Below are 21,312 nucleotides of genomic sequence, written 5' to 3' on the forward strand. Positions count from 1 at the left end.
GACCAGCCTATAGATTAAATGGGCCAAGCACGTATAATCGGCCATTCTCAATGTAGTAGTCCAACAACTTTAATATATCACACGTATCTTCAATCAAATAAGGGGTTAGCTTTTACTGTCCAAGCGTGGACATTTACCACATTTTATTCTGAGAGAACTAAAGTATTTGGTTTAAAACTAAAGAACGAATAAGACTTTAGTGGAGTAAGTCTAGTGCCTGCCAGACTAGTTTAAAATAAATATGAAGAAAGAAGGAACAGTTATTCCGCTCTGATCTTTTTCTTTCTAAAATAACTATCTTTCTATTCCTTTTCCACTTTTTCTCGTACTAAAGAATTAAATGAAAACAAGTAATAAATGGAGACTTTAACAAACCGACTCTTCTACAGTGTATGTGATGCATCGTAGCCTACGGTACATTAACTTAGCTGTCTCTCATCAATAGATGACCAGCAAACAATGCATGCATAGGACATTCGTATCCATGCACGTATTGTTTGCTGGCCATCCATCATGCGAGAAATGGCTAGCATGATATACTGTGTACTGTAGTTCGCCGCAGAGGATCCGCGATGGTGATGGGATTCATTTTCCTCAACGGTGCACAATATTTATTCAATATCATACAAGCTTTGCTTCACTCCCGGCGAAGCAAAAGCCAACAAAGGTCGTACATACAACATTCATATATATGTTGGATCTGAGTTTATATTTGCGTTCTCCCATGGTGCCACCTCATTTGGTCCACGTAGTTAACTATGTGACATTCGTTATCTTCTTCCCCTTCCCTAAATTTTGCTAATAATTCTAATACTTTGTGAAACACTACTTGATGATATATTACACTAAAGAGGGATGCTACTCGGCATGCAGTCTTAAAAGATCCAACACAGACTTCTCCTTGAGCCGGTTGGCCTGCTGACGCTCCAAGAACTCTCCATACCGCATACCTCCAAACATCATCGGGTGCTCATCGCTCACCAGCTGGGAGGCTGGCTCCACAATTGCATCAAGTGATGGTGCCACCACGGTTGCTATGGAGATCCTCGTGCTTTGGCCGTTCACCTCAGCCCGGTGCAACACACTCTTATACCTTCCATTGCTAACGACCTTTCATCATCCAAAGCTCATACCATTAGAACAAGGATGAACTCATCATAAAAAGTGATCGGTTTGGAAGGATTGAAACCAAGGAAAGTGTAATTACCTCCATGTGATCGCCAGTGTTGACGAGGAACGAGTTAGGGAGGGGTTCGACACGGACCCAGTTGCCTCCGTGCTTTACTTGGAGTCCATTGACACCATTCTGGATGAGGATGGTGAGAAGGCCATGGTCCGAGTGGGCGGGAAGGCCGGTGGCCAGCTCGGGCTGTGGGCATGGAGGGTATATATTGCCAACAAGAACCTGGAAACAGGAATGGAGGTCCAAGGCATTGGTCATGTCATTCTCCTCCAATCCCAAGCTCTCCCATATTCCTCTCAGTAGTTCCATTCCCATGGCTCTAGTGCATTTGGCGTACTCCTTTGATATCTCCCTACAATGAACAAGTGTAAGTCTTTCCACTAAATACTTGTTAATTTTGTTGTAGTTTTGGTTAATTAAATAATTAGTTGCAGTATAAGTGAATTGCGAAGTGCCCTGCTGTCCACATTTTGCTTTCATAAAATGAAATAGGGCAATAAATACAAGGTGTTGGGGTAAACCCACCGACCCCGACTTTGATCTCCACGACTCCGACTCGGCAATAGCCGACCGATCGAATGCATAACTTCGATGGAGCATCGACTGAACTGACGACTCCAACTCTTCATCAACCGATTGAACAAATGCCACCGACTTATGGCTGGTGACCGACGATACAGCAGAATCATCAACTGATGACCGTGCTTACTACCAACATACAGTCGGCTAATCTACTCAATATGTCTTAACTGTCACGAACGGTTACTGGCCGTACATCACGGTACCATAATTGAAAAATTAATGACCCACTATGTGATTATGGCCCAATGATTTAGCACCATAAAATACGGGACCACGTCCGACAGTTACAAGAACCTCGTCTATAAAAGGAGGTAAGGAAAACAGGGTTGGTGAGCCACTTCTGGCCAGAACTCTGCTACTCTGAATATTGACATCTACTGTTCACTAACTTTTCTCTCTAACTTAAGCATCGGAGGGTCTCCACCGGACACAAATTTGGTCAGTGCGGACATTGTCTTGCAGGTGTTCGTTTCCGACGACAGACAATGGAGAGTTGGCCGCAACAGATTGACGCACCAGGTAGGGGGAAAAAATAATATTCACCATTACGAAAACTAGAGCCCAACATTCAACTACAACCGAATCGGCAAGACAATCTTCCTGCCGAGATTCCTCCCCCTCCTCCAGTAGGAAAGCCTAGTTCCTCACGTCCTGTGGTCACCACGGACGTCCAGATCACTGCACTTGTGCAGTAGATGACTGTTCTTACGGAGGCGGTTAGAAGCCTCCAGCAGCAGCAGACTCAGCCACCACAGCCACCGGTGGAGCAACCGGTGGCGCGATCGGTGCCATCCAGACACAACCGCCGTCATCCATGGTGATCACAATCTCCTTCTCCAGAGTGACCATTTCGGCTCTCTCATCGGGACGAGCAGCGGCACTCGCGGCACTCTCGACACGTCACTCACCATTTACGGCATCCCTCTCCTTCTCAGTTGGATCGAGCAAGGAAGGAAAAGCGATCGCGAATACCGTCTGTTTTCCCCTTTAACTCATTGGGAGATTTCACCTTCGGAGTTTTCCAACGGTGACTTAATGATTACAAATGTAAATTTCAAGAGATCAATCGTCAACTTGCTCAGCTTCCAGTGGAAGGTCGAAAGTCCTCCAACGACTATGACTTCCACATCGTCCAGCCGCTTTCTTGGCACGTCTTGGACCAACCGATCCCATCTCGGTTCAAGATACCTCAGGTGAAGCCATATGACGGATCCACCGATCCGATCGACTATCTTGAGAGCTACAAGACTCTCATGATAATTCGGGGGGCTACCGACGTCCTCCTATACATCGGCTTCCCGACAACTCTTTGAAAAGCTGCTCGAGCCTGGTACTCCGGACTTCAGTCGGGAAGCATGTATTCTTTCTGACAGCTAGAATATTTTTTCGTGACTCACTTCAGCACCAGTCGAAGGCCGCCACATATTTTTGATAGTCTCTTCTCGATTAAACAAGGAGAGACTGAAATACTTCAAGATTTCGTGGCTCGCTTTTATGCAGCCACGCTTGAGGTCAAAGACCTCAATGAAAATATGGCTATCTCGGTCATGAAAAGAAGTCTGAAAAAATCTTGATTTATATATTCTTTGAATAAAACTCTCCCTCGGACTTATGCTGAACTTCTGGAGTGCACATACAAATACATGGACGCAAATGAAGGAGCTTATGACTGGCACCAGACAGAAGGCAAAAGTCAGAAGAAGAAGAAGCAAAAGAAGGAAGGAGCTCCGACCGAATCAAGTCGGCCACCATCCAATAAGCGGGCTTCACCCCGACGATGGAGTCCAAAGCTGAGTTACGGCAGGTATGACTCCTATACTCCTCTTTTCGCTCTTCGTACGCAGATCCTAATGGAGATCGAAGGAGTGAAATATCTACAATACCCCCCACTGATGAAGGCATTGCCGAATAACCACTATTGGAAGAAATATTATCGGTTCCATCGTGATCACAGTCATGATACCGAACAATGTATTCAGCTTAGGGATGAGATAGAAATCCTGATTCGATGAGGCTACCTTGACAAATACCGGAGAGATCCACCGACTCAATTTCTTACTGACCGACGACCTCAACTGCAAACTGGGGAGGTTGTAAATAATCAACCGACTGCGGAGGTGATGAACATGATCTTCGAATGACTAGACAGGGGGGCAACTTTCGAAGATGAGTCGGCAAAGCGACGATGACTTGATAATATAATAATTTTTTCAGAAGAAGATGTTCGGAGAATTCAGACTCTCCATGATGATGCTGTTGTTGTTTCAGCAACAATAGCAAACTATAATGTAAAAAGAATCTTTATAGATAATGAAAGCTCGACTGATATTTTATTTTATTCGATTTTTTTTCGAATGCGACTGCCGAATGACCGACTCAGAAGAGTCTCAACACCATTGATCGCTTCACAGGAGATGCTGTCACAGTGGAAAGAAAAATCTCTCTCCCCTTAACCGCCGGGACCGAACTACAACAAAGCACTATTTTTATAACGTTCACGGTAGTTCAGATACCTTCGGCTTATAACTTCATACTCGGACGACCCGAACTTAATGTCCTAAGAGCAGTGGTTTCGACATACCATCTGTTAGTCTGATTTTCAACAAGACATGGAGTCAGAGAAATGCGTGGAGATCAATAATTCATCCAACGTTGCTTTCTTGTTTCCATCCAAAATAACAAACTTGAAGACTCTTTGCCTATTGACAAATTGGACCAAAGAGAAAATCAGAAGAGGAGTGAACCGGTTGAACAACTGATTTCCATCCTATTAAAATAAGAAGATCTCAAGAAAACAGTCCGAATTGGATCACGATTGCCCGACTCAGAATGGCAATAACTAATAAAATTGCTCAGGGCCAATGTCGACATTTTTGGTTGGTCAGCCACCAACATGCCCAGAATTCCTTCAGAAATAATAACTCACCGACTTAACATCAACCAAAATGTTAAGCCGGTGAGACAGAAGAAATGGCATTTTGCTCTTGAAAGATAAAAAGTCATTATTGAAGAAGTCGACAAACTCCTTGCAGCAGGCTTTATCAAAGAAGCTACATATCCCGACTGGCTTGCCAATGTGGTAATGGTAAGAAAAGCTAATGGGAAGTGGAGGATCTGCATCAACTGTACTGATCTGAATGTAGCCTATCTGAAGGATAGCTTTTCTTTACCAAAAATTGACCAATTGATCGATGCGACTTTCGGCCACCGACTTCTGAGTTTTATGGATGCTTTTGCTGGATATAACCAAATCTGTATGGCACCAGAAGATGAGGAGCACACACCTTTTGTGATCGACAAAGATATATACTGCTACAAAATAATGCCTTTTGGTCTGAAAAATGCCAGCACTACCTATCAATGGCTTGTCAACAATATCTTCAAGATGCAAATCGGACAGAACATGAAAGTATATGTGGACTACATGCTGGTGAAAAGTCTCCAAACTTTAGATCATGTTCGGGACCTGGAGGAAGCTTTCAGTATACTCCGACGGTATCAGATGAAATTAAATCCGACTAAATATGCATTTGAAGAAACCTCCAAAAAAAATTTTGGATTTCTTATTTCACAACGAGAGATCAAGGCTAATCTCAAAAAGATCAAAATCATCATCGATATGAAGTACCCAAGTTCAAAGAAAAAGATACAGGAACTTAATAGAAGGATTGCCGCGCTTAGTCGATTTATTTTTAGGTCGGCCGAGAGATGCTTGCCATTATTCAAAACTTTACGACAGACAAAAGATTTCTTATGGTCGGATGAATGCCGACAATCTTTCGAAGACTTGAAACAATACTTAGCTTCTCCACCTTTACTCACAAAACCAAGAGTCGGAGAAATATTGTATCTCTACTTGACAACTTCAACAGTTAGTTTGGTGCTCGTTCAGGAGGATGAGAATCAAAATCATCGATCAATCTACTACACCAGCAAAGTATTTCACAATATCGAAGTTCGATACTCAAGAGCAGAAAAAATGATCTACACCCTGATTATATCAGTACAACGATTTCGTCCGTACTTCCAAGCCCATAAAATTATAGTTTTGACGGATCAATCGCGGAAGGTGATCTTACATCGACCTGACATGTCAGGTCGGATGGCAAAGTGGGTAGTAAAGCTTGGTGAATTCGACATTCAATATCGCCCACGACCGTCCATGAAGGCACAAGTCCTAGCTGATTTTGTTGTCGAATATACCATATCCGACAATAAGCTAGAAGAACAGATGATAACACAATAAAAGAGGATACGACTCCCGACCCTGACCTAGGGTCGACTTGGGTGCTGCACACTGACGGAGCATCTAATACACAGGATAGTGGAGCCGGTCTTATACTCACAAATTCTGAAGGGGTAGTCACCGAATACGCCCTTCGATTTAAGTTTAAAGCCTCAAATAATCAAGCCGAATATGAAGCACTTTTGGCTGACTTGAAGATAGCCAAAGAGCTCGAGATCGACAGTTTGAAAGTCTTCACCGACTCACAACTGATTGCTGGACAAGTCAAAAATAAATTTGAAGTCCGAGATTCTACTATGATGAAGTACCTTCAAAAGGTGAAAGATGTTACGGCGAGCTTGAAACATTTCGAGATCTTTCACATCTCCAGAACCGAGAATGCTCGGGTCAACATACTTTCACGATTGGCTACTACCGCTTTCAACTCGTTGGGTCGAATATTTGTCGAATGTCTCGAGCAGCCGAGCATTGACAAAGTTGAGAAAGTATTGCAGCTTACTATCGAACTGAGCTGGATAGATCCGATCATCCAATACCTGACTGATAGGACCCTTCCTGTGGATTCCTCAGAAGCTAAACAACTCCGATGGATAGCCTCTCAATATGTGATGATAAGTGGTCATCTATACAAAAGATCCTTCTTTCTGCCCTTGCTGAAGTGTTTGGGACCTACAGATGCTGACTATGCACTTAGAGAAGTACACGAAGGGATTTACGAAAATCACTTGGGGGATAAGTCTCTAGCTTATAAAGTCCTGCGACAAAGATATTATTGGCCCACCATGAAAAAAAATACAGCTGAACTCGTCCGAAGATGTGAACCATATCAAAAGTATGCGAATATACAACATCAACCGGCTAGTCAGCTGACATCAATTGCAGCACCATGGTTCTTCGTACAATGGGAGATTGACATACTTGATCTTTTTCTCTCGGTATCTGATCAAAAAAAATTCATAGTGATTACCATCGACTACTTTACCAAATGGATAGAAGCCAAACCTCTGGTGCAAATCACCGAAAGCAAGATGGAAGGCTTCATTCAGAAATTCATCATTTATAGATTCGGTTTGTCATACACCATCATCATCGACAATGATCGACTATTTGACAATCAAAATTTTAGAGAATTTTATGTGAAATTTTATATCACGTACAAATTCACTTCAGTCGGCCATCCGCAGTCAAATGGTGAAGTGAAAGTAACCAATCGGACAATCCTGCACGGACTAAAAATCCGACTGAATGAAACCAAAGACTTCTGGATAGAAAAGCTATATTCGATCTTATGGGCATATCGGACAACTCTCCGCATACCGATAGAGGAATCTCTCTTCAACTTAGCTTATGGAACAGAAGCAATGATATCGCTCAAGATCGGATTGCCATCAACAAGAGTCAAATAATACTGTGAACCGAGCAACTCTGAATATCGGAGAGCCGATCTAGATCTCCTTCCAAAACTCTGATAGTAAGCTCAAATTCGGATGGCCGCATATCGACAAAAGATAGCCCGGTATTATAATGCAAGAGTCAAGCCGAAGGTCTTCTGATTAGAAGATTTGATTTTAAGAAAAGCAGAAATATCAAAGCCTTTGGATCAAAAAAAACTATCTCTAAACTGGGAAGAACCTTACAGAATATCCAAAACTCTTAGATTGGACGCATATCGGCTGGAAACTCTCGAAGGGTTGGTGATTTTTTGAATGTGAAATGTCGACAATTTGAAGATGTATTATCAATAAAGTCATCGATATGTATATAATTTGAAATAAAATCAAAATTTCAGAATCACAAGTCTTTGACAAGTTTTATCAACTACCGACTGAATGTCGGATTTCATTCCCAAAGCCAAGTTATTTTTCGTACTTAGATACAAAGAATCAATTGCTTCAGTGACAACTGTATCTCGGTTCTCCTACAATAACCAACATCGACTACAGGCTTCGCTACAAAAATCGAATTGCTGACTATATTTCGGTTCTCTTGATTTTTCATTGTAAAAGCTGACTATAGTTGAAAGACTAATATACCGACTTAGTTTCAACTAAGCAGAATGAAAAATGCCAAAATGATCAAGGTCGAATTGAAATTATACCGACTAGGCTACGGCCAATCGAAAGATATTCGGCTTGTCACCGATTATCAAATAATTTAACGTATAAGCCCGACCAAACGTCGGGCACGGGATATTCGATCTATAATCATTATCCTAATTTTGTTAAGTATGTCAAAATGATTATGCGACTAACAGATATTTCACAAGTCCTACCGAATGATCGGACAACCGATTAATGTTCGGTGATTATTCTACATCGCAGACATTGCAGGCATTATTAACAAGCAAAACAAGAGACAAAATTTGGAAGAAGATGCTTTCATTCATTATCAAAAAGAGTTACAAAATTGGACTGAAGTTCGACTACAAGTGTCAGATTACAAAAAGAGAAAGTAAAATAACCGATTAACTTCGTCATCATTCCTTTATTTGAGTGTAGAATCTTCGACTCGAACAATTTCAGGCTCAGTCGGTGCTTCTTTTTGAATCAGAGCGATTTCTTCTTCAACAACTCCATCTTCCGATCTTGGAGGGACGATGCTGCTCAAATCGAAGTCCGAATATAATTTTTCGACTGCATCTCGGCCGTCTTCATACCCGACACAATATGAAGTGAAGCCATTTTCGAGGATCTCTTTCCTGTATTCTTTCGAACCTCAAAAATCCTCAACTATCCAATCCAGTGCTTCTCTTGCTGACTCTACTTTCACCTTGGTCAAATCAGCATCGGCTCGAGCAGAGGATAGTTCTTCTTCGTTCCATGCCAACCTTTCCAAGCTGGCCCGATGATGTCCATGTTCGGCTTCGAGCTCTTCAATGCATCCATCTTGCTCTCGTCAAAGTCGGTGGATAGAATGCTTCTTGCTCTTGATCTGTGATTCAAGAGCCGAAATAGCCCCGCGAGCCAATGTAAGTTCGGCCCTCGAGGATACCAAGTCGTCAGTAAGTTGGAAAACTTTCTCCTAAAGTTTGGCTTCCCACTCCACTGCCGACTTGAGTTGTTCAAGTGCAGCCGCTTTCTCAGTATTGGCGGGTGCCACCTTATTCTTCCACGCACTGCGGATGTTGGCGAACTTCGTATAGCCGACCTCTAGATCAGACATGTCATGGATCAACTGCAAACAAAGGATAAATCAGGTTAAAAAAAAAGAGAAAAGAAAAGAAGAAAGTTTATCAAAGAGACTTACCCCGATGATGGTCAGGTAAAAGGATGAAAATATTTCGACTATCGATCGTTTCCTCCGACGCTCCCGATCAGTCGGAAGGAGAGTCATCTAGCACAATCGCTTGGCCAGTATAGAATTAGCCAAGATCGATTCATCGACGGGCACTTGGAGATCGAAGTGCACCGCATGATCCTCCGATACTGCATCATCCGTCGACGCCACCGGAGCTTTCCCCCAGTCTATTATCGGAGGCCCCACATTTGAAAGTGAGGGGAAGCTTGAGCTTGACTGCGCCCCGACTGAAGAAGCAACTGGTGCAACCACAGATTGTTCGGGTTCTCTTGCCTTAGCCCGAACCTCCTCAAGTGGCAGGACTACCGATATTGTTTCGGTAGCCCCCCCTTGCCGTCCTCTCCTTGGACGGTGCAACAGAGAGCACTGTCGGAGTCGACAACACCAGAACAGGTTCAGGAACCGATGCCGATGGAGCATCAGGTTCCACTGCCGACGTAGAAGCACCGACTGAAGCTGATGCTCGATGCCTCTTCGACGGTCGTGGAGGCCCGACTTCAGATACTACCCTCTTCTTGACAATGTGCTGACGAATGTTGGTACTCGACACCTGCATCCTCTGCTGTATGGCTGCAAGTACAATGGAGATCAGTACAATTCAACAAGTAAAAAGAAAATCAAAAATAACTGACCAGCTATACTATACCTAGACGAGGAACTGAACTAAGGCCGACGTCATAAAGGGCCTGTTCGGTTACAAGCTCTTTCTGCTTCAGCATCGACATGTCCTTCAGCCGGTGAAAGTCCTCCTGATCGTCGATCTCTACCCAGCTGTTGTCGTTGGGGTCGGTACGAGAATCATCCCAACGAGAAGGAAAATCCCAAGGAAGCGAAGAAGAAGCAAAAAAAAATTGGTTCTTCCATCTATGAATGGACGATGGAAGACCAATGATAAAGGAAAGGTCTTTTCGGAGGTTGAAGAACCACCACCCTCGGGCCTTCGGATGAGGTCGAAGGACAAAGAAGGCTCGAAAAAGAGAAAGACGGGGTATGGTCGGCAACATCCGACACAGTAAAACAAAGCTAATTATCAGTCGGATCGAGTTCGATGCCAATTGAGCCGGACAAAATCCATAATAATCCAAAATATTTCAGACAAACTCCAGAATCGAAAATCAAAAATTCGCTCGAAGATCTTCGACATAGAAGGCCACCTAGCCCGAAGGTGGGTTATTCACCCGACCATTGGCTCCATGGGTGAAAAGTTGAAACTGCTCCAAGATACAAAACTGCTCTCGGAGCCGTTCGGCATTCGGTCTCGAAAGTGAAGAGGACTCCATATCTGGACTCGACTGGGACTCATCAGTCAGATTTTTCGATCGATCTTCCGAGAAAGAGAAGCCCTAGCCATGAGAATTACTCTGAAGAAGACAGAAGACTTTAGAAGAAAGAAGAAAGGACTCGAAAGAAAGGCAAAGTTGATCTGAAAGCTGGGAGCGATAACCTTGGGCAATGGGGCAACAACCCGACAGAGTCCCAACACCACCAAAGATAGTGAAAAGTAAAAATTTGGCTGAGAGCGACCCTATATATAGGATCCCTTAATGGTCGAGATGAGAATGGTCAAATTGAAGATCCACCAGATGACGATACGTGGCAATATCTGGATCGATCATTGGTCGGACGGTTCGACGTATCTGTTCCAGATTGAACCACGTCACCCCTATCCGCGTAAACAATTCTGACCCAATAATATCCGGACACATGGAATAGATCTACTTATCAGAATCATATCATTTGATGCCGAATCGACTTTCCGAAATGATGTTTGACACTGACAACTGATACCAAATCATCCGATCAGTGTAACTGACGACTATACCTGCCAATATGATAAAATAGCAGATCATCCGTATCTCGGAGAAATCGATATCAAAATCAGGGCTCGATGTGATAGAACTCTCTTCGTCTAATGTGATAAACCACGTGACAATTTACATGTTGGATCACTTTAGATTTGAGAGTAGGGGGCAACTATTGGTGTAAACCCACCGACCCCGATTTTGGTCTCCACGACTCGGACTCGGCAATAGCCGACTAACCGAACGTATGACTCTGACTGATCGACTCCGACTCGACAATAGCCGACCGACCAAACGCACAACTTCGACGAAGCATTGACCGAACTGACGATTTCGACTCTTCATCAATCGATTGAATAAATATCACCGACTTATGGCCGATGACCAACGATACAGCAGAATCATCAATTGATGACCATGCCTACTACCAATATACAGTCGGCTAATCTGCTCAATATGTCTTAACCGTCACGAACGATTACCAGCCGCACATTACGGTGAAATAATTGAAAAATTACTGATCCACTACGTGATTATGGCTCAATGATTTAGCACCATAAAATACGGGACCACATCCGATGGTTACAAGAACCTCATCTATAAAAGAGGATAAAAAAATAGGACTGGTAAGTCACTTCTGGCCAGAACTCTGCTACTCTGAATATTGATATTTACTGTTTACTAACTTCCTCCTCTAACTTAAACATCGGAGGGTCCCCGCCGGACACAAATCCGGTCAGTGCGGACATTGTCTTGCAGGTGTTCGTTCCTGGTGACAGGCGATAAGGAGTTGACCGCAACACAGGGTGAGAAAGAAAAAGAAGCAAAGCGGTGTGAATTAAAACATTGTTTAACCAAAAAAAAAAAATCAAGAATTCATTTCCAGTAATGATAGTTAAAAAGAAACAGAAAGGAGACATTGTGAGATCGGGAAAGCAGGAAATCAAGCTATATATCCAAAAAAAAAAAAAATAGACACCAAACCAACCAGCTGAGGTCAGAAGATTCCAGGGGCCTACTATAGGATGGAACGGGCGCTTGTTGTGCCTCCTTAATCATAAGAATGTGGAATACTACATATCCATTTGTTTTGTTTTTATGCATCATAATACTTAGATGCAATGAAATGTTGATTGGAAAACAATTTATGAAGCAACTCCCCATGAGAACCGACATCATCCACATAGAACAAGAATTTTATATGATTATCAGATGATATTTTTTCTTAGGTATATATTTTATTTTTCATCATATGACTTATGAAATCCACATCATCGGCACCAACCCAAAAACTTCAGCAACTACACTAGTTAGCATCTTCAGACCTCAATTTATATTGGAGTTATTTGATCGACAAAGATTTTATAAATTACAACAAATCTCATACAAAATTGTAAATTATTATTTTTGATTGAGCTATAAATTTAAAATTAAACTAAACAAAATTTATCATCTGTTCCAATTAAACCCAGTAGTTTCATCAAGAAAGAGCTAACTGGCAAATATGAACTCAAAGCCATGATCGAAATATCCAAGGTTAAAGACATGATCGAGTTAGCTCAAAACTAAACCAGGTGAACTCAGATATAGCTTAATTAGTCACTATACCTGAAACTTGGAGGCTTAGCTGGTGAATAGAAAACTAAACAAAATTTATCATCTGTTCCAATTAAACCCAGTAGTTTCATCAAGAAAGAGCTAACTGGCAAATATGAACTCAAGGCCATGATCGAAATATCCAAGGTTAAAGACATGATCGAGTTAGCTCAAAACTAAACCAGGTGAACTCAGATATAGCTTAATTAGTCAGTATACCTAAAACTTGGAGGCTTAGCAGGTGAATAGAAAACCGGATGCGCAAAAACCTTCATATAGTCCCTCCAGTACCTGACATCCTCCACTGTTGAATTGAAACTAGTCCCATACCTGATGGGATCCATCACATGCTTGCCAGCGCACTCTCCCTTCTCCTCCTCCGTCTGATCAAAGAATTCCTTCATTGAGACCAGCATCGCTTCCCTCAGTCTCTCCGGGATACCATGGTTCACCACCTGCAATCAAAGATCAGAAGATCAAGAGGTGGAATATGACAATGACCAGCTCAAGCATGGTAACAGCTTAAACATACCATGAAGAAGCCCCACTCCTCACAAGCCTTGCCGAGGTGGTGAACCACCTGAGACCTCTGCTCAGGTGTTCCTTCGGTCAGCAGAGAGAAATCAAGGGTTGGGATTTCTTCTTGTATGATGGGTTCGATGCCTATGGTGTTGTCGGGGTTTCGGGTGGCATATTGGAGAGGAACGGAGCGAAGGGATGCGGCGTCGGTGAGCTCTTTGACGGAGTTGGGGGAGGTGAGGGTATGAGAGAGGAGTGTGGGAGAGTTGGAGGGGCCATGAAAGGATCGAGGAGATGGAGGTGGCCAGAAGGGAAAGGAAATGGAGGTGGAGACTGAAGGTGTGGTGTGGTTGCGAGGAGATGGCCAGATGGAGGCTAAGGCTTCCGAATGGCAACAAAATAAGGACAGAGACAGAGCAAAAAAAAGGTAGGCAACTTGAGTTGGCTTGGTAGCATCGTGTCCAGATGGGAAAACAATAGGACAAATATGATGAGATGTGCTCATCCAACCATTTCTTGGTGTAATATATGGGATTTTTAAATCATGCATTCATTTAGATATATAAAACAGAATTGCTTGGGATGCTTTATATTTATCACATCTGGTGTCCGAGTGGAGGGGCATATGCTGAAGCTCTGGACATGGCTCGTACTTTTTAGTTTTCTTGGTCTAATATGATGGGACTTTTAATTTCGATGATGGAGAGGTACCACGGTAAGTAGGACTGGCAATGGATCGGACTAGATCGGGCCAGGCTGAGCCATATTTTTATTCGAGTCGAATTTAAAATAAGTTTTTGGACTTCAGACCGGGCTCAGATCCAAAAATTTTTAAAAAATATCGATCCGAGCCCAGCCCAAATCCAATCGAGCTAGCCCGGATGGTATAAGAGAATTGGAGCCCTAGTTCCTAATCTGATCGAGAGTTGGGAGATGACTCGGATGCCACCAGCCACTGCCTCCTCTCTGGCAACATTCAACCCCACCGTCCTGCAGTGATGACGGTGATCTACTGGTGCGAGCATCGGGAGACCGTCCTTGCCAGAGACAAGTTGGATCAATGAGAATAAGGAGAAGAGGTGTAGTGACTGCCAGGATTGTGATGGGAGAAGAAGAAGAGGGAAGGGGTGGCTGTCGGTGACGATCGAAAAAGAAAAGACAAGAGACTAGGAGAAGAGGAGAGTCGTGTGGTTACTCAGACCTCCTTGGATGCAAAGCTCCTTGCTCCCGTCGACCCTTCTTGTGATATCCATCTCCCATCGACCCCTAATCTCCTCTTCTGCGATCCTTTCATTCTTTGATTTCAGTCTCCAAATGATCCGACGATGGTGGCATCGAGGGAGTGGGAGAGGACCGTCTCCATCTCCATCTTTGGATGATTTAACAGTGGTGGCATCCAGGGGGGTGGGAGAAGATCGTCTCCGTCTTCGGACAATTCGGTGGTGATGGAAGGGGTGGGATAGGAAGAGGAGGGAGAGGAGAATCAACTAGGGCTTGCAATCGGGAGAGAAATTTTTAATCACCCATGGATGAACGCTAATAGTCACAGACAGGATTGTCACGCGCCCAAATTGGGACGGGGTGTTAATAGGATTCAATCCATTCGGCTCAAATCCATTTATGATCGGACTTGATTGGGCCAAAAATCAGACTTGGGCTTGGGCCAAATCAATCTAGGCCGGATCGATATGGGCCGTATTAAAAATATATTTATGTCTGATCCAAAAGATAAATGAGCTCAAAATTCGATCTAAATTATTTTGGATCTGATCTGAAGTCCAATCTAAAATCGGACCAATCCGATGAACCGTTGGCCGGTCCTAACATGCAAGCCATAGGATAGGCCGGGAAGATGCTGATGGTGACTGTACGGTTGCAGTGGCTCATTTAGAGGGAGTGGCAGTTGGATGTTAAACCCAATTTTGCAGTATAGTCTTTTTTTTTTTTTTTTAAGAAAAAGGAAAAAGGTCAGAAAGGCAATAGTCTAAGCATTATGGCAGGTAAGGGGACATGAGTTATTTAATAAAATGAATAGTGGTGAATATCTTTAGAGTTTCAAATAGCCAGATTTTTAGATTTTCATATGATATCTCTTAGGATCCGTTTGATGGGATGTCCTGGATTATAAGATAATTTTATAATTTTTAAAAAATATTTATCTACAAAAATAGTTATAAAAAAAATAATTTTTATTATATTTGATTGGTAAAAAATTATTTTAAAAAATGATACAGAAAAAAGATTACTACATTTGGTTAGAGATAATCCTATATAAGAATATAATCAAATTTATAAATATATTTTTTAATATAAAATATTTTTTTAATATCAAGATAGTATTCTCATTTTCATCAATTTTAATATAATAACTATAATCATATAGTCCTTTGCATAATACCATCTTCATCTTAAAATTTTTACAAAAATTCTTTAGTGAATGAATTTGGAAAGATATCAGTACAAATTCGATGAATACATATGTAATTTTATTGGAGATATTTTTATCGAGTATGGATTATCATCACTTAAAAATTTATCTAATACCAATCCCTCATAATTTTTGTTTTATTTTTTTTTTTGAAAAATAAATATGAAATCTATCAATTTTTTTTTATCATTTTTTTCTTTCATTTTTTATACAAAATATGATAATTTAAGATGGAATTTATTTTTTCATGCCGGGCCTAACCGAACAACAGGGCACTCCATTGGCACCCAAACATTACGGGCACAAACACCATCAACAACGTCGGCACAAACAAAGAAAGAAAAGCAGCTTTATATAATTACAGATCTTGCCAATGATTTGAATATTTTAGCCAGAGCAACACATGGGCAGCAACCCGTTTTCCCGAGCACAACGCCTTCTAATCTTTCAAAAGAGTGAATGGCCTTCTGACGCACCAAAAAAACAGACCTCTGTTTGTTGAGGAATAACATGGGAATTTCTCTCATACCAAACCTTCCAACACACTGCCATCGAAAGCATATCTCCAGCCCTTCTGACGAACTTTCTCTTGTTTGTTTTTCTCCAACCAGTCCACAAATCAGTAAAAGAAGATGGCCTCCTCGAAAGCTTCGGTTGCAGCACGATAGTAGTCCAAAGGACTCGGCAAAACTGCATCTGAAAATAAGATGGTTGACCGTCTTAGAAGCACCCTGCACATTGTGCAACCAGAACTCACCCTCCAACTTTTCTTGGCAAGTAAGTCTGCAACATGGATCCTATTTCAGGTTGCTAACCATTGAAACACCGTGGCTTTTTCCGGAGCAGGTGCTCGCCATAGAGCATTCGCAAATGAACATATAATACGACCAAAGCTAAGGAACTTAGGACGTATTTGATTGGGGGGGGGAGTAGAGGTCTGGAATCGGAATGGATGACTCCCATTCCAACCATTTGGTTGGAAGGAGTCCCATTTTGATTTCGATTCCAGAGTGGAATGGGAATGGTTCAATTTATATAGAACTCACTCCCTACTCTCCTCTATGAATTCAAATTTTCATTTCAATTTCGATTTCGATTCCGATTCCCATCACGAACCAAATGCTTTGGAAAATTTGGCAATTTCGATTTCGATTCCAAGTCATTCCAATTTTCATTCCCTTTCTAATTCCGGTTGCGAACCAAACACTCCCTTATAGGAATCAACCAAAAACAAATCAGATTGAGTGAGCTTTCAAACCGGTATATCTGCAATGTGTGAAGACCTAATTGTGGCAAGAAAAGAGTTCAGAGTGTTCAATTAGCACAGTAAAAGATGAGTCAAGGTCCATTAACCAGTATTTTCCAACATACATTCCACCAGCTCCAGAAGGTCGAGACCGATTGATTCCTTTTTAAACTTCTATCATACAAATCTGCAAAACATAAACAAAGAGGAATCACATCAATCCGCATATCCTCCCACAATTGGATGCTTTTTCAGCCTTGAAAGCCACACAATTCAAAAAAGCTGAATTTTTCATACACACCTCCTTCTAGAACGGGGAAAGGCCCTTAGTGCTCTTACTTGACCTCATTCCCAATTTTTTCTCGAGTAATAAGCTCTAGTCACATGTTGCCACCAAGGATCAGATGACCCTTGTAGAAATTTCCCAGTCTATTTAGCAAGTAAATATCGGTTTATTAGCACCAAGCTTTTCATCACTAAGCCTCCTTATTCTTTGGGATTACAAATAGTATCCCAATTCACCAAACAATAGAAACCACTAACCTTATCCAATCCACACCATAGGAAAGCTCTTTTCATTTTATCCAACCTCTTGACCACCCGTGTTGGCAATCTATAAATTGATATGAAATGGGAAGGCAAAGCAAAAAGCATATTTACTAGAGTAAGTCGACCACCCCAAGAAAGAAGTCTCCCTTTTCGAGCTGCTAGTCTCGAGCTCATCTTTTCAATCAACGGCATCCAACATTATTTAGCGAGCTTCTTATAATGCAGAGGCAACTGTAGATGAACAAAAGGCAAGGAACCTAGCCAACAATTCATCCATGAAGCAAACATAGCCGACTCACCTTCATCCATGTTCAAACCGATAATCATGCTCTTATGAAAATTGATCTTCAGTCCAGATGGAGCTTTAAATACCAAGAGAATGGCTTTGGTTGCAATCACACAATCATTCTTCGTATCACACAATAATCGGGTATTGTTAGCAAACTATAGGCTCAAAGTGTCACTAAACTCTTTCTGCGTACCAATCTCCTCAATCAAACCAAGACCACCTACATCTATTTCACTTTTGTTGTCACCAATATGATGGTATCAGGGCTCAAATGTATGAACTCACCATACATCTAATATATATATATATATGTTAAAATGGTGGCTTCTATGTTGCAGAGCCTCTATCTACCATGTGTCCATGAAAAAGCTTTCTTTTTTTTTCTTGATAAGCAAAAGAAAGCTCTCTTCTTTGAAAACACATTTATACCATATTTATATATGATATATGAAAAGACTTTTTTTAAAAATATATTTAGCAAATAGTATTTAATTTCAATAAATTTGATACTATGAAGATAATTATGGCTCTTCATCTCTTTCACGTTTGTACAAATTTCTTTTTTCTTCCCTTTATTGATCACCCCCAAAATTCCAATACTTGGAGGTATGCTCACCAATCAATTCTTGATCAGGATCTCACACCATTGCCTATCGCAGCCTTCTCCTACAAGCAATGGGAATGTGGTCATTAAAGTTATTTTCATAATCAGGTTCTCCATATTGATATAGTCTCACTCCGCTCTGAGCTTGACAATGCTATTGCAATTAGTGACGGTGGTGGCTATCGAGTAACATCGTCAGCTTTACCATGAGTCAGAGAGTGTAGGAGGAGAGGATCCAAGGAGAAGTGGAAGGAGATGTGAAAAAAAAAATTTAAAGTTTAGATCTATCAAGTTTTTTTAAGAAAAGATTTTTAAAATTTAGATCTCTAAACTTTTTTTTAAAAAAAAAGATTTTTAAAGCTTAGATATCCAAAATTTTAATATCGAAAAAAAAAAGATGTTTCTTCGATTTTTGTAGTTTAGATCTCTCGTAAGCCTTCAGTTGAAGATGTGCTTACCAATCGATTCTTGATCGGGATCTTATAAGGCCACTGCATCTTCATACAAGAGACAAGAATATGGTCATTGGAGGTATTTTCATGATTAAGTCTTGTACATTGGTATATTTTAGCTTTACCTCGAGCTCAAAAATGCTACTGCCATTGGTGGTGGCCGACAAAATAACATTATTGGCTCTACCATTGGAAGAGTTAGGGGATGTAGTAGGAGAGGATTGGAGGAGAAGGAAAAGTAGAAATGGAAGGATTTAAAAATGATTTAAAATAAAAATAGTAAGAAATAATAGATTTAAAAAGGGGCTTCATAGAATTAAGATCATTAGATTTTCACACGATTTGTCCACTATCTTATAATCTATGCTATACAAAAAATATAGTATTCTTATTATTTTAACTGTTTTTAAAATACATATAGACTAAATAAATAGAATAGATAAGTAAAATAAAATATTTTTTTAAAAAAATTGCATCTATGCATCGTGCTAGGTTGTAAGCTAGTATAAAGTTAACAGTGATGATAATTAGGATGAAAGAAGCATTGCTGGTTCAGCAATGGATGGTTGAACTTGGTTTAATCCAAACTAAGTATTTGTGACTTGTTGGAATACCGAGAATGCTCCATTAATTCTTTCTCTTCTTTTTCTTTTTTTCAAATTTTTCCTTATATATTTTTTCTACTAATAATGTCTCTAATGAAATATGTAATGATATCTTCTATTTGCTTAAAAGAATATAGGTATCACATCCAAGTATGACTATCATGCATTTGAAAGCATGATCCAAAAATCCTTGCTATGTTGGAGCATTTGATGGTGAAACAAGCCAAAACCTTATTCAAAAAGATTAGGCAGAAGATATTATTTGGATTGCTTGACTCCGTATTCAAAATCTTTCTAGTGAATAATTGATGTGAGATTAGCAATACACCTACATAGGTCCTCACATACTCCTCCTATTTAAGCTCTGATATCCTTATCAGACTAAGGTTTATATAAAATATGGACTGGATTTGCTCTAATTCCATTTGCAACAATTCAGGACCTCATTTAAAAAGGCTAGCTAGAAAAAAAAGTATTATTTTAATTTTTTGATTCTGTATAAGTATCGAAGATTTTCTCTGTAAATAATCGATGTGAGACTAAATATAGCCCACATGGATCTTCACAATAATTTAATGAACGTCAAACCTAACTTGCATCGATACACATTGCGGTTTTTAAATACTATGCTTTGAGCACCCAATGACACACAAAAAGCAAATTCGGCTAGCAGTCTATTCTTTATAAACGACACCGCCATTCATGAAAAAAAGAAAACTCGATTTAGATTGGCACTAGCAAGTCGTTTTACGATGACAGATGGGGCCACGTAGTGAGATTCCACCGTCCCCTCACTGCTGCCCAATTATTTGAGTGCAAATAGTCGTGATGCAAATTGTTTCCCCTCTAATAAATCAAAAGTTGCAGCTATGCATTAAGTGACCGCCAACTTACCTCTACTTACCCAGTAGATCAAAGAAAGTTCCATACTAGGGCTTCAGCTCGTGCAAAGGAACTTTCCTCCCCGAGCATCTAACATGAGGAACCGTGGAATCTAACACGCATGCTCGAGTCTGTAGCCTTTCCTTTTCATATAGAATAGGTTGGTGAAACTTAATCAACTTGCATCAACAAACTTGCATCAAATTAATCCTTCCTCTCGCTACTAATCCTCGGGCTCGTACCCTTAGCAGTGTGGCCAACGATGCTTGGAGCCGACAAAACCACCAGCCATTGTATGAAGGCCGGAGGGGGAAGGATATAGAAGAAAGGAACAAAAAAAAAAAAAAAAGGAAAAGAAGATATGAAAACGGGAGAGGAAGAGAGGGCGTTTCCCCAGTCACACTGGACCAAGGAAGTCCTAAATGAGTTTCTCAGAACTTCTCTCCATATAAAGAGCTAGAGAGGGAAGTGATCAGAGAATGATTGGAGGTTATTAAGAAGCCAACCTCACTCAACAAAATGCATTTGCCTAGCAATACACTAAGAAATTCTGATGCATATTAAAATTATAATATATCCAAGTGAAATGTACCATAATGCATTTTTTTTTCTTGATACTAGAATATATTAATAAAGCATTTACAAAAATAATTAGCTAACATATTTAGGTGAAGACAATTTGTGGAAGAGAATTTCGATGATTTCTTATTTCCTTTTAGTAAGCGATCTAAAAGGATTGGATGTTTGTTAAGAGAGATCAGGAGAAGGGCAAGTATATAAGAATTTAAGAATGCATTTCACAAATCATCTAGCATAATTTAGCAAGATTGAGCCCTGTGATCCGGACCATCTTTTCTACTTCTTTTTTTGGGTTTGATCACAAAATGAGGATTATGGTACCTGAAAATCTTGAAACCAAATAACAAAATTCCAAAACACAACCACATCAACTTATTACTTGTCTTCAGCAGCAAACCATTGAAAATCTTCTAAGCGTGATATAGATGTGACATTTAGCATATGTTAATTAAC

The 21,312-nt window shown here is 40.8% G+C and overlaps 1 protein-coding gene across 1 annotated transcript; it reads right to left on the reverse strand.

Moving 5' to 3' along the window:
• Window positions 1-552: 552 nt before the first annotated feature.
• LOC105058462 (2-oxoglutarate-dependent dioxygenase 19) lies at window positions 553-13,600 on the reverse strand. Its single transcript, XM_010941406.4, is given in 5 exon segments — window positions 553-1,110; window positions 1,208-1,535; window positions 12,926-13,161; window positions 13,239-13,453; window positions 13,456-13,600. Coding segments are annotated over 5 exon segments (1,080 nt in total). The 5' UTR covers window positions 13,505-13,600; the 3' UTR covers window positions 553-858.
• Window positions 13,601-21,312: the final 7,712 nt, after the last annotated feature.

This window comes from Elaeis guineensis, chromosome 15, assembly GCF_000442705.2.
Source record: "Elaeis guineensis isolate ETL-2024a chromosome 15, EG11, whole genome shotgun sequence".
Taxonomy (NCBI): Eukaryota; Viridiplantae; Streptophyta; class Magnoliopsida; order Arecales; family Arecaceae; genus Elaeis; species Elaeis guineensis.